The 14,107-nt window shown below is 46.5% G+C and overlaps 1 protein-coding gene across 1 annotated transcript; it reads right to left on the reverse strand.

The window, feature by feature from the left end:
• Positions 1-3,505: 3,505 nt before the first annotated feature.
• Positions 3,506-12,871, reverse strand: R3HDML (R3H domain containing like). The gene is made up of 5 exons (XM_033095248.1): positions 12,614-12,871; positions 9,591-9,709; positions 9,339-9,471; positions 8,122-8,237; positions 3,506-4,847 (listed from the first exon to the last, which is right to left on the reverse strand). Exons 1-5 carry the CDS (start codon positions 12,869-12,871, stop codon positions 4,715-4,717), a joined length of 759 nt encoding a protein of 252 aa, XP_032951139.1. The 3' UTR covers positions 3,506-4,714.
• Between the last annotated feature and the right edge of the window lie 1,236 nt (positions 12,872-14,107).

Raw genomic sequence — 14,107 nt, forward strand, 5'->3', positions numbered from 1 at the left:
AAGAAAAGATTCAAGAGAGATCACTCTCTACGATATGAGGACCCAGTGAGAAGGCGGTTGTCTGCAAGCCAGGAAGAGAGCTCTCACCAACACCTAACTACACGGCACGGTGATCTCAGACTTCCAGCCTCCAGAAGCATGAAAACTCATTACCGTTGGTTAAGCCACCCAGGCTATGGTATTGTGTGATGGCAGCCTGAGCTAAGACATACAAATGTAAATGCACATAAATACCTGGGAACATATTAAAAACACGCTTCTGCCACTTGCGTCCCCCTCCTTAGTATCTAAGGGCCATCTCCTCCATACCTGCACACCTACCTCATTCTTTTGAGTAGCTGTGGAGTATTGTACTGTGTGAATGTCCCATAAACGGTTTCACTGGTGTCCTGTTGCTGAGCATTGAGGTTGCTTCCAGGTTTTCCCACTGCACACAGTGGCTGTTTTCATACATGTGTCTTGACCCACATGTGGGAAGTATATCTGTAGGACCAATTTTTAGAAGAGGAATCAATCAATATTTAAATATGCTGTATCTTTTACTAAAAGAACGAACAAACCTCCCTCAATAGCTTCTTTCCCCATCTCAGTGATCTGCTCTCGCCTCCTTTTGCTTCTGAACTTTTAAAATAGCTGTCTACACTAGCTCTGTTTTCCCTACCTATATATAGCACCCCCTTCTTCCATCTGGCTCTGGTCCCCCCACACCCCAACACAAACACACACACACACACACACACACACACACACACACACACCCCTGAGTCTTCATTGGAGAATCAGAATGACTCCACGCCTAAACATTCAGTGGACAGTTTACGAGACCCCCAGCAGGATATGACAGTCGACTCCTCTTCCTTTCAATGACCTATTCCCTTCGCATCCATTCTGCAACAGTCTTCTGGTTTTCTTCCTTCCTGACTGTTTTTTTCTTCTCTGTCTCTTGAGAGTTCATGGTTTTCTCCCTGTCCTTACACAGTCGAGTTACTTGGGACTTCGCTCTAGATTTACTTTCTTCGCAACCTATTATCTCTCTTCCCATAATCTCATTCATCATGACTATGGCTTCAATGACCATCCATACACCTGTGACTCTCAATGGTGTATCTTTAATCTAAATTTCTCCTCTGGAGCCCAGATTCATCCACCCAACTGCCTCCTAGATATCTCCACTTATATGTTTCAGAGACATCTCAAATACGCCCCGAATGGCATTCCTGCTGTTTGCTTCCATCAAAACTCCTTCCCCTGTGCTCCTCATCTTGATAAAACGGCGCCCTCTCCGACTCCATTTCCTTTACACACAACCATTACAAAAGTCCCCTTGAATCCCACTTCCTAAAACGTATCCACTTCTCTCTGTTCCCAATGCCACTGCCTTGGTTCAAGCCATGTTCGTCTCTCACCTGGGTTACCAAAATGGCCTTTTTCCTGGGCCCCAGCATCCACGCTGACCCTCGTTAAATCTTTTCCCCATTAATGTAGCCAGAAGTAGCATTTCAAATGCAAATCTGACATGTCCTTCCACTGTTAAAATCTCACTGTGCCTTCCCATTGTCCTCAATAAAGCCCTAAGATTGTTCATGGTTTGGCCCTTACCTCGCTCCCGGGGTCGTCTCACTCCCTTTGCCCCCGACAACCAGCAGGTCTGCTTTAGTCCCTGGTACTGCCATGCGCTCTTTCCTTCAGCCTCCTACCCTCATTGTTTTCACGGCCTCTGAGCGTGACCAGCTTCTCTTCTTCATCAAAAAGCATCCCTCTGCAGGAAGCCCTAGTCTAGTTTAGAATGCACTCTTGTAATTCCCTGTTCTTCTCCTAGGTAGCACTTCCTTCCATTATGATAGTGTATTTGTATCTGTCTTCTGTTTAATGTTGGACTGTCCCACTAGAATTAGAAGCTCTGAGAATACAGGAACCCTATAGATCTCAGGGGTTGACAGACTTTCTGTAAAGGGCCAGTTAGTAAATATTTTAGGCTTTGCGAGACATACAGTCCTTTGTGACTACTTATGTCTGCTACGGAAGCATGACAGCAGTCATGGAAAATACATAAAGAAATGAGCATGGCTGTGTTCCAATAAAACTTTATTTACAAAAACAGGCCGACAATAGGATTTGGCTTGTGAGCCAGTTTGCCCACTCCGATATTAGTGACCACTGGCAATTTTATAGCACTTACTACTGTATGTGCAATGCACTTCTCTAAGTGGTTCCCATGTATTCGTTCATTTCATGTTTTGAATGACCTCTCAAGGCAGATATTATTAGTGTCCCCAGTTGCAGATGAGACTGAGAGCTCACGGTAACTTACTCAAGCACATCCAGCCACTAAGTTCAACTTGTAGCTAAGCAGTCCAGCTCCAGAGTCCATGCTCTTAACCCTCTTGCTTGGTGAGTGTAGGAGCAAATGAGTGATCAAATGAGACTGGGCTATAAATGCCTTCAAAGAGTACAAAATACTACAGAGGTTTGAAAGCTGTTGTTACTGATTTCTTGCAACTAAAGTTTCCCTTCGGTTGGAACAGAGTTTAACAAGCCAGGATACTAAGTGCAACTTCCCTCACCCCTAGGTATGCATGTCCAAGGCATAGCCAGCAAGAGCTGGCCCATCTTTCTCATTTCCCTCCTGGCATGGGCTCTTCTCAAAGGCAGTATCAGACATGGGGAAAACCCAGCAAGTCATCTGGAATTCCCACCCTACCTTTTTTTGCTTAACTGTCTCAACCTTTGTCCAATCCCTGAGTTTCTCCCTTATCAGTTAAGAGGCTGGAGAATGAACAGATTAAGACAAGGGGCTTTTGAGTATTATAGAGCAGATTCAAATCCAGTTTCTTCAGTCTCAGTTTTTATATCTGTAAAATGGGGATAGAAACTACCTATCACTTCTGCTAGTTGTGACAATTCAACGAGATTAAGAGTGTCCTACACAGTACATAAAAACCAGTGGTTGTTATTCTCATTATCAGGACACAGGAAGGCAAGGTGGGCAGTCAAAACAACACAGGATTTGGGATCACATGAAGAAGAATCTCATGTCTGCTTTTTATTAGCTATGTGACCTCATGCATATAATTCAGGGGGTCATGTGCCACTTAAATTTCCAGAACATTTGGGAAATTGACACAGAGTTGGCAAGCCTTCCCCACTCCAATGTAAGGACATTAATAATTGTCCTAAATATCTAATATTAATTATCACCATTGTTTTATAAATGAAAGAACATTTTAATACCCCCACCCTAAAGAAAGTAGAAAGGATATGAGAATAATGAACTCACAACAGTGTCCTTGTTTCTCTTATTTCTCTCATTTCCAGCATTTGAAAAGGGGCACTCACCCCAAGCCTCATTTTTCTCATCTGTAAAATGGAGTAATAATATACACACATGCACACGTGCACTGATCTAGCTGATGTGCCTGGAGCAAAGCAGGGACTATGGGGCTATTAATCTCCTCCCTTGGTCTTTCTCTTGAGCTGATTTTCCCCTCACTCCATCTCCCCTCCACTCAATTTCCTTCTCTCCTTCCTGGGAGCTGAGAGAGGGAGGGACAAAAAGAGCCACTGCATGGGATCTCAAAGGACTTTATTGAGGGCAGGGGGACAGTGGTAGCGGTGGTGCGGGTGGTGTTGACATGCACAAGTTGTGGCCTCGGTGGGGATGACCAAGAGAAGAAAATTCACTCCTTCCAGAAAAATGTAGAGACTCTGGGGAAAGGGAACTGTTTCTATCTGCCAGGCAGGGAGTGGGCCCCAGGTAGAGGGCAAGGTCTGAGGGAGAAATTTTACTATCTCTGGAAACAAAAGGGCTTTTGTGTGTTAATGGTTTCTGGGTAGGGTGGGGCAGGGAGAGGGGAAATGGTTAATGGGAAAGAGAATAAGACTTTACAGGAGAAATAAAGAGCAAGAGAGATAGGGATAGAGCTGACGTGCAGATGAAAGGGAGACCAAAGTAGAGAGAGTGGTTGAGAGCAGAAAAGACAGGCTCTGAAAGCGAGCTCCCTCAGGCCAACTTTGGTTTTCTCCGCTCAGTCCTGAGTGCTCAGATGGGTCTAAAGGGGATGTCCAAGCTTCAGCTCTGACCTGGGTGCCTTCGCAGACAAGCTGTGCAGCCCTCAGTAAGGCACACCCCTTCACTGAGCCTCAGTGTACCCGTCTGTGAAAGGGGGTCCTGGGCCCTGTGGTGGCTCCAGTAACATGAACTAGGAATGGGGTGTCCATAGCTAATTTCAATTATTTTTTAAAAGCCTGGACATGAAATGTTCCCAATTCAGGAAGGGGACAACTGATCCCGAAAGGCTGCCCAGAAGCTGGTTGGCTATTATTGGATGAGTGAAGGTGGGTTGCTGGCTAAAGATTTTTTAATAGATACCTTTTCTTGGATAGACAAAGACTAATGAGTTTGAGCCTTGAGAGTCCAAAAACTGCTGCCATTGCTCCTTCCCTGAGAACTGAGAGCTGAGTCCATTAAAGACACAGGCCACTTTCCTAGAGGCCAGAGAAAGAAAGAAGCAACCGAGGAGAGAGGAAGGCAAGGAGGTTGTTTTCTTCCGGCACATGCTAGACATTTAGAAAATGGAATCAGGAGGGAAAAATCAGATGAGTGGAGTGAGCCCAATTCGTGTCTTAAAAAAAGAAAGATTCTTGACCTGGTCTTTGGGGAGGGACTCTTGGAGGGTGGCGCCCAGCTAGAGGCCCACCAGAGTCCAGGGCAAATTCAGAACCACAGAAGCCGGTTGGATTTGGGCCCAGAGAAGCACATGTTGTTATTGCAGCTGCCTTGGTAACTGGGGGGACAGGCGGAGCACGGCCTCCCCATCTTGTATGGTGCCTCGCCAATCCAGTTGCCCCTGGAAGAGAAAAGGTCCCTGGAAGACGGGGTCAGGGCACAGAGGAGAGTTACGGAAGCAACCTTCCCACAGCTTTCCAAATCTCAGCACCACCACAGACCGGCTGTGCAACCCTGAACAAGTCATATCTGCAAGCCTCAGTTTCTTCATCTGTAAAACCAAGAGAAGACTTCCCTCCAGCTCAGGAATGCAATGAAGACAAAATAATGGAGCCACGTGTGCACGCACCTAGCACTGTGCCTTGCAAATGAGTGACTCCCCAGGAAGTGTAGATTTTCTTATTCCTTTCCCGCAACCCCAACTCAGGTAGATCTATGTTTGGGTCCTGGTTCTAGATTCTGCCACCTGCCAGCTGGTGACAGAATAAACCAAACCACCTCATTTCTTGAACTTTGATTTTTATCCTCTGAATAAAATAAATAAATGAAATGGTGTCTGTAGGAATTATGTGAAAACAATTTTTAATTTATGTTGTGCAAATGAGAGCTAGAATAATTAGATGATGAGTGTAATTCAGCCATGGGGGGGACATGCCATGAAGTTGCATCATGGCCACTGCTAAGTATTCATTTCTTCAAATGCTGCATCCCAAATCCATCCCACCTGCTCCTGAGTTCATCCTTTCAACAGATCACAGCCTTTGAAAAAGTTTTGGAAACACTGTGAATGTAATTAATGCCATTGAGTTACACACTTAAAAATGGCTAAAGTGGCAAATTTTGTTATATACATTTTCCCACAATTTAAAAAAAAATTAATAATGTAATATACCGAACCTCACCGAATTGTAAACTTCCAGTGGGTAAGTTGTATGATGTGTGAATTATATCTCAGTAAAGTTGTTCAAAACAACAACAACAGAAGGAACGCTGAACACCACCTTCTCCTGTTCAAGAACTTTTAGTGGTTTCCCTATGCAGGAGTTGGCAATTTTTTTTTGGAAAGGGCCAGATAGCAAATATTTAGGCTTTGCAGGCCAGATGTCTCTATCACATGAAAGTAGCCCTACAGAATATGTAAGTGAATGGCATGGCAGGGATTCAATAAAACTTTATTTACAAAAACAGGCAGCAGGCCAGCTTTTGATTAGGGGCCAACTCCTGGTTTACAGAATCACATCTACTGCTTTCGGCCAGGCATTTCAGAATGCATCGCAGTATGTGGATCCCGCTTTCACACATCAGCAGCGCACAACTCTTTCATTCCAGCTCACAGATTTCTCTTTTTTCCCCGTTTCTCCTCGCAAGGCCTGTAATCCTTCCCCCAGCTCTTTCTTACTTGGTGGCCCATAGCGTTAGCTGTCTTTGTAAGTCCCAGTACCTTATTTTCTCACACTTCAAATGAACACTCTTTGTGAGCAGAAATGAATCTTTTTTCTTCAAGTGATTGTTGAACGACTATGAGTAAAATCAGCCAAAGTGATTAGAAAAGCATGCACACTTCTGGTTTCAGATGGGCCTCTGCATTCATTCATTCGACACTTCCAGAGCATCTATTGGGCGTCAGGATTTGTGCCAGGTGTTGTGAGTATACAGTTTTCAAAAAGTCTCCTGGAAATTTGGGTGCAGGGAGAGTAAGACACCAGGGGTGATGGAATCAGAATAGTTTTTTTTTGTTTGTGTAATTTAACCACTTGGAAAAACATTCTACTGCTTAAAAAAACAAAGAGTTGACATCACTGTAGTGGAAGGATATAGAAATGAATAAGACCTATTTCCCACCCTCAAAGAGTTTATAACCTAGTGATAATCGTGGCCGTCACTTATTTACCATGTGCTATGGGCAACAGTGCACTGCGATCACCTACAGGCCAGGAAGTATTTGCTGTTTTAAAGAGAAGACTGGAGAGCAAAAATGACTCATGCAAAGTCCTCAGTGTGTGAATGAAACCCAGGTCTGGTAATGATAATAAGAACCCACACACGTTCTGAATTTCTTATGAGCCCGGGGGGTGGAGAGGACGTGGGGGGCGGGGAGTTGTTGTGAGTCAGCTCATTTAATTCTCTCAAGAACTCTGAGTAAAACAAGCATCCGTTTTGCAGATGAAGAAACAAGCCTAGAGGAGTTAAGTTAAATTACAATTCAAACCCTGTCAGTCGACTCCAGAGTCTAAAACTCTTATTAACGATACAGTTATACTGTTAATACTCAATGCTGCAAAAATTCGATATGCCAGCAAACAAATTGGAACAGTCCCTTAAGCTGTTTGTAATGGAATTTGGTGGTTATATTTTTCCCTGATAAAGCGGGGCTACCATATGTTACTTCGTCAATAGATGTTACCATCTAACAAATAAATACCTAAAGACTTTATGTTCAGGCCACCAATGACGTCCAGAACATCAGGGTAGTATAGTAGAAACAGCATAGGACTTGGAATCAAAAAGCTTGTTTTTCAGACAGCTCTGCTACTTCTCAGCTTTGGGACTTTTGGTAAATTACTGAACCATCTCTGATTCTCAATTTCTTAATCTGTGAAAAAGGGAAAATATTTTCCCAGTGTCCCTTTTTCCTTTTCTCTCTTTCTTATCTTCAATGAAATGACAAAGTGAGAGTATTTTATAAATGGTCAAGGACTACGTGAGAGTAAAAGGCAATTATCATTATATAATTTGGAACTCTAAATACCATGCTTACTTAGAATCCGTTCTTGATTCTGTTTAAGGATCTGTAATGCTTGCAAGTTTGTATACTGTTCATTGGATGGGAACTTCCATTTCCCTTTCTCCATGTTTCCAAGAGACTCGCCTGTGAAGACCACTGTGACCTGTCTCTCACCAAGCTGATTGGAGAGTCTGGAAGAGTCTGACGAGCTGAACATGCTCATTGCATCCCTCCTTTCCTTTGGGATCTGCCTACCTGCAGGGAGCCTATGTTCCTGGCTGCTCTGTTTCTCAGGATAAGCTTACAGGGGCTGCCTCTGCCTTTGCAGGTCGAGGCCTGTGGTGGCCCAGTGCTGCCTGTCCATGGCCACGCAGGCCTAATTCGACAGAGAGACATTTGCAAGCCCACTTGGCTGGCAGATCGAAGCCACATTGTCCACTGCCTGTCCACCAGCCGCAGCCCTCTACCTCCCAGTTGATTCTGAAATTTGGGTAAAGAAAAAGGGTTATGAATGGACTCTGACACGACCACAATGTATGGTATTGAGGTTACTTAGAATGGAGGCAGGCGGGATGTCCTGTGCGCCTTCTCTTTCTTTGGATTCTGCCCACCCGCCCTCAGGACCCACCTTCCTGCCCCAGAGCCCCGCCCATCTCAGCACTGTACTTACTTAATGGCATAGTTACAGACCAGGTACACTGCCTGGTGCCAAGTGCTGCCCCAGACGCTGATGCTGCCACAGGTGTGGATGGCACAGCCCAGCCGATTGGAGGATGCCCACACCATCTGAGGAAGGACAAACAGAGAGAGGCTATGAGAAGGAGTAATGGGACCCAGGGTTCCCTGGGGTTGGGAGGCTCCTGGACTTGCTTCAGGGTGGTGTACTAAGGGACATCTGCCTCTCAGTGAGGGCGCTGGAAGCATATTGTGCCATAATGCTTCTCAAACTTGTTTTATTTATTTAGTTCTTTTACTACAACCAACAGTAAGGAATACATTTTACATTGTTACCCTGTGTGCATGCACGCACACATACACACACACAAATTGGAAAAGAAGTTTTATGAACCAATATTTAATCTTATGTGTGAGATATGCTGATATTTTCTGTATCATTCTATTTTATGGGTTTTTTTTTTTCGTTTTTTTCCCTAGTAACCTCTGTTTGAAAATCATTGTTGTGTTGGATATTAAAATACAGACTTTAGACTTAAACCGCCTTGGGTCAGAATCTCAATTTCACTAGCTGTGTGACTTTGACCAAGTCACTTAACCACTCTGTGCCTCAATTTCTTCTTTGTCAAAATGGAGACACTATTTCATGGGATGTCAGGAAGGGCATTTGGTTTAGGCCTCATGTTTCCTAGAGGGTCTCAAATTTAGATTTTTGATATTAACTCCAAACAAGTCACAGAGAGACTGACGGGACTGAGAGAAAATATCTGTCATACAGTTGGAAGTTTCTGTCCTATTTCTTGCAACATTATATTGCATTGCATTTTTATGTGTGTTAACGTATTCAATATTAGCACTCAAAATATACTAGGATTTTTGTAACCTTCCCTTGGCATTTCTTTTTTTAAGATAGTGGGAGCCTTACACAACAGAAAATACTAGAAAATGTTTGGACCTATTGAATTCAAAAGCACTGTTGAACTTGTCAGACCACACATCTCTATTCTGAGGTCAGACACCAGGTCAGCCTACATAAGACTCTCAGAACCAGCTCTAGTTCAGCTCAATTCAACTTTGAGGGAACATGCCGATTATGTGAAAGCAAGTCCATAGGGGGCTCCGTTTCATTTGTAGTGTCTGTTCCACCACATTCTTCTTCTAAGGCACCAGGATTTGTTCTCCCACCAGCCCTTAGTCCCGACAGAGGGGTACCTGGGTATAATGGGAGCAGACCGGACCACTGCAGCGCCAGGGGCAGTGGGGGTTACAGTCCTTTGGGGCCGGAAACGAGTAGTGCCGCTTCTCCTCAGACCAAGACTTCATGAGGTCCACCACAGAGCGGTAGCTGAGGAGGCAGAGAAGATGGAAGACGCTGGGTGGGAGAAAGGAAACGTTGCTCTGCCACCAACCAGCTTGGTGACCTCATTGAATGACTGAGTGAAGGAAGGGCAGAGGGTCACTCACCGGCCCGAATGGATGGAGAGATTCTGGCCCATGTATCTCATCAGCTGTGAGGGCCCGTGGGCCCAGATGCACTGGGTGGCCCAGGTCTCGGCAGACCTGGCCAGCCGCTCGTCCCAGACCTGGGGAAAGAAAGGCCGTGAAATTCCCCGGGGGACCAACCATCACCATCACAGTGGTGTCCAGAGATGCACAGTCACCTGGTGCCACTACTCCCCCATCCCTTCGAACCTTGCAACAAATCCACTTGGCAGCTTAGAAAACCGAGGCTCAGAGAAGGCCTGTGATTTCAAGGTCCACAGCAAGCCCACATCAGAGCCGAGGTGCACACCCAGGTCTCTGACTCCTACCTCGGAGGGTGCCCTCCCCGGACTTCAAGCTGGGGCACTCTGCTCTGAGCGGGGTCTCAGGGTATTGGTCCACGAGTTCTCAGCAGTCCTTAGAAGTGGCTGAGCCCAGGGTGATGGGAAGATAACGTATTTTATCTTATTTATTGTATTTTTTAGATGTATTTATTTTAACATTAAAAATATTTAATTCAAAGATTTTGTTGACTAATGAACTCATGCACAAGTTTAATATGTTAAGTTATCCAAAGGAGCATAAGTGGAAAATCTCTCATCTCTGTCCTCCATCTGTCTCTCCAGCCACCCTGCCCCCTAGAGGCAACCATCACTGGGAGTTTCTTGTGTCCTCTTCCAAAATACTCCACACCTGTACAAGCATATACATACACATATATAGGGTGCCGAAAAAATGTATACATATTTTAAGAAAGGAAAAAAACTATTAAAATTGTAATACTTAATATATACCAATAAAAAAAGATGAACACAAGTCACATTTGAGTTCTGTAATTACGAGAGGTGCTCAAAGTGGTGACCATCAGCGTCCAGATACTTCTGATTACGGTGAACTACTGCTTGGGCAACGCTGACCTAAGTGTCCACTTGTATACATTTTTTTGTCATCCGCGATATGCATACATATATATATGTGTGTATATACACACACACACACTATATATATATATATCCATATATATATATACACACACACGTTTTCATATATGGTTTATTTATAATTATATAAGATATATGTGTATATATATATTTTCTTTAATTTTTTTTTTTACAGACATTCTATGTGGCACCTTTCTCTTTTCACTTAACAAGATAGGTTATCTTGGTGATTATTCCACATCTGTATGTAGAGAATACCCTTCTCCTTCTTCATAACAGCTTCATAATTTTCCAATGTATGAAAGCTCCAAGTTTTATAATCTGAAGAAAGCATAGCTTAACAAAATACTAACTAGCTCCCTTTCAGTTCTGACTTCCTGGGATTCTCTGAGGCATTATTTGTTCATTCAGCAGATACTGAGCAGTATTTCTAGGCACAGAGGACTCATAGTCTAGCAAGGAAATGAGACCTGAAGCAATCATTACAATCCTGGTGGGTGTGAGACGATGACACAGGGGACCGGAATGTTCTTGGGGCTGTGGGAAAGAAAGGATATCCTTGAGCAAGGATGTCTGTCCTGCAGGCAGAAGCCAGCTAGCGAAGAAGAAACGGGGCACCAAAAGAGGGGTGCAACCATCTCCCCAGAGTTGTGGGACTCATAGTCCTCTAGGAAAGCAGGAGAATGTTTCCTTCACGCTACAAAGGGGTAAACTGAGGGAAGGAGCATGCTGACATCAAACCCACACTCACTGACCCTCCCTGAGGTCCCTGGTGAGACATCTAGCTCTCTGTGTCCACACTACATGCCATAATTAAACACCCGTGAGTGCCTTGCACACAAAACTAGTGCTCAATAAATGTATCATTTGTTTGAAAATGGAGGACCTTCTTATGTGCCGGTTGCTGTGTTAATAAATGAATGAGTCAGTCAATGAACAAATAAGTGTTCCCCCACCTCCAGCTGTCAGCCATTCCTGCTCCTCTTCCCACCCTTCCCCACCTTATCACTACCTGACACTATATTCTATGTATATTTTGTTGTTCATGTTTGTTTTCTGTCACCCCACTGATATGTGAGCTCCATAAGGGAAGGGCTTTCGTCCATCCTGTTCTGGGCGGCGTCCACGAGGCTTAGCGTGGTACCTGAGTCTACGCAGGCGTTAGTCTGTAAGTGAGTGGACACGCTGCAAAAGAATTTTCAGGCTGTGGAGTAGCAAGTCTTGGAGGGGCTGGACTGGCAATCTCTTTCCCTAAAGAAATCTGTGGGTGGGCTGGAAGTGTGGCTCTCCAGGCTGGTTTGGGACAATGGCCCCAGAGAAGGGGCCACGATAAAGAGAAAGGTTCCCGCCTTCACTCCGGGAGTCCGGCTGCTGGGAGGCTGGGGTGACAGCCACCAGCTCTGTCTCTTTGAGCGCAGATATCCCAGCTTCGTCTGACAATCAGCTGCTGGTTTTCCCCAGCCTGAGACCCCCCCACACACACACCAGGCTCCAAACTCTACCTCCCCAGGCTTGCAGAGGACACTCTGGGGGTGTCTATCACACCCCGGGGGCAAAGAAAGCTCCAGCCTGGAAAGCCTGGAAAGCTCCAGCCACCCACCCGCTGCAGGTCCCCAGCAGGGAGCCAAGATTCTTGGGCAGGGTATTGTGTTGGTTAAGGCCACAACCTTTAGCGGCAGGCAGACCTGGGTTGGAATCCCTATGGGGTGACCTGGGGAGACTTAACTCGCTGCATCTCAATTTATTTACTTGGAAAATGGAGATGACAGTTCCCACGCTGAAGGAAGAAGTGTGTCCTCAGGGTCCTATGGAGCACCTGGCACAGTAGGTGCTCCACAAGTAGCTGTCCTCTGTCTCTGACTCCCCCTCACCCTCGGACCTGTGCAATTGCCTTCATGTTCTCATCTTTAAAATGGGCGGACTAATTCCTGTCCTTTGCACAGAGTCAAGACACCCAGATACTGGCTTGTGGGGCCAGGCTGGTGAATAGTCCAGCCCTTCCAGGACACGTTGAGACGACTGGCGTTTGCTGGAAGGGGCACTGGGGAGGGCATGGGGACTCACCATATGCTCCATGTTGGCAGCAGGGGGCTGCACGCTGGCCCTGATGTGGTTGTGATAATCCAATAAGGCACTCATGTCCCGGGCAGAGATGTGGCGCTTCCGCCTGTAGCGGGGCACGCCCAGGCCACTCAGGGGCCACACAGCTGTGCCCTCGGTCCGGGCCAGTGCCAGGGTGGCATTGGGCATTAAGGCGTTCACCGTCTGGCCTGCCCAGAAGAGCAGGCCTGCCAGGCCCATGATGCCAGGCAGCAGGGGCATAGCTGGCTGGAAGGCTCACTCGTCTGCCTCGTACAGTAAGAGCTGGCTGCCTAGAGGGGGTGGGCATGAGGGCACCAAACCTTGAGTGTTCTCGAACATTGCCACTCCAGAGGATGCTAACCCTGGGAACGTGGAGCCCAACACCCCGTCCTTCCCACCCCAGTGGGCAACAGAGAGAAACGCCCAGACAGAGGCGAATCTGGACCAGGACCTGGGGTGCGACGGTGTTCCCACTCCAAGGCCAGGACTCCGTCCCCCCAGCCCCGGAGACAGGCCCCAGTCCTCCCCAGCCTGGACACGCTCTTCACCCATCCTGCTTGAAGTGGGCTCCCTCAACGCCCTCAGAGGGGCAGGGCCAACCTTCCCAAGGTTGAGTGAGGGCACTCTTACCCCTGAGCTGCTGCACTTTCAGGATTGAGAGCGAGACACAGAAAGAAGCAGATGGTGGAGAATGAAAGAGGGAAAGAGAGAAACATGAGAAACAGAGAAAAAGAAAATGAGAGAGACCAAAAAGGAGATACAGAGAAAAGGCATGAAAGAAATAGAAAGGTAGAAAGATATAAGAGAGGATGAGAGCTGATGATACGAGGGGGAAAAGAAAGAACAAGGGAGAGAGAAATAGAAGTAGAGAGAAAGAAAAGGAAAAAAAGAACAGAGAAGAGAGAGAGAGAAACAGATTTAACGAGAAGAGAGCCAGAGGGAGGCACGGATGTGGGATCCCAGGCAGCAGGCTCCCCAGGAGTGCGTACCCAGGACAGGCAGCCCAGGCAGGAAGCAGAAGGTGGCCGAGACAGGGGACCTCTGCAGACACCCTGGCCCACCTGGCAGCACAGCGACTTTAATGGTCCCCTGGGAGCTGATGGCATCTGACATGCCCAGCCCAAAGTGTCCTCCCCCTCCAGCCAGACCAGACTTAGACAGGAGGCTCCACCCACTGCCCACTTGTAAGCTTCCCTCTCCCGCCCTCTCTCACTTCTGCTGTTCCCACTTCCACCTGGAGTGTGCAGGGCTGGGGCTAGATTGCTGGTCACGGTAGGGACGGGGCAATGGCAGGGATACCAGGAGGAAGCACCATGCCCCTCGGGAGACCCCTGAGCCAGATACTTCTCTCCGCCTTCCAGACCTCACCACATTAAGGCCACCTTGCATCCAGAGAGTATTTCCTGACTGTTTTCCCTACAAAGCCCTCTGGCCTCAGAGCAGGCACTTATCATGGCCCCATCTCATGAGCACCTA

The sequence above is a fragment of the Rhinolophus ferrumequinum genome, chromosome 23 (genome assembly GCF_004115265.2).
Source record: "Rhinolophus ferrumequinum isolate MPI-CBG mRhiFer1 chromosome 23, mRhiFer1_v1.p, whole genome shotgun sequence".
Classification (NCBI taxonomy): domain Eukaryota; kingdom Metazoa; phylum Chordata; class Mammalia; order Chiroptera; family Rhinolophidae; genus Rhinolophus; species Rhinolophus ferrumequinum.

Coding starts and splice junctions, on each gene's coding strand:
- R3HDML (XM_033095248.1), bottom strand. CDS start 12,871: ATGCCCCTGCTGCCTGGCATCATGGGCCTGGCAGGCCTGCTCTTCTGG. Junction 9,710..12,613: donor CTGCCAACATGGAGCATATG/GTGAGTCCCCAT, acceptor TTCTTTCCCCAG/GTCTGGGACGAGCGGCTGGC. Junction 9,472..9,590: donor CTCTCCATCCATTCGGGCCG/GTGAGTGACCCT, acceptor CTGCCTCCTCAG/CTACCGCTCTGTGGTGGACC.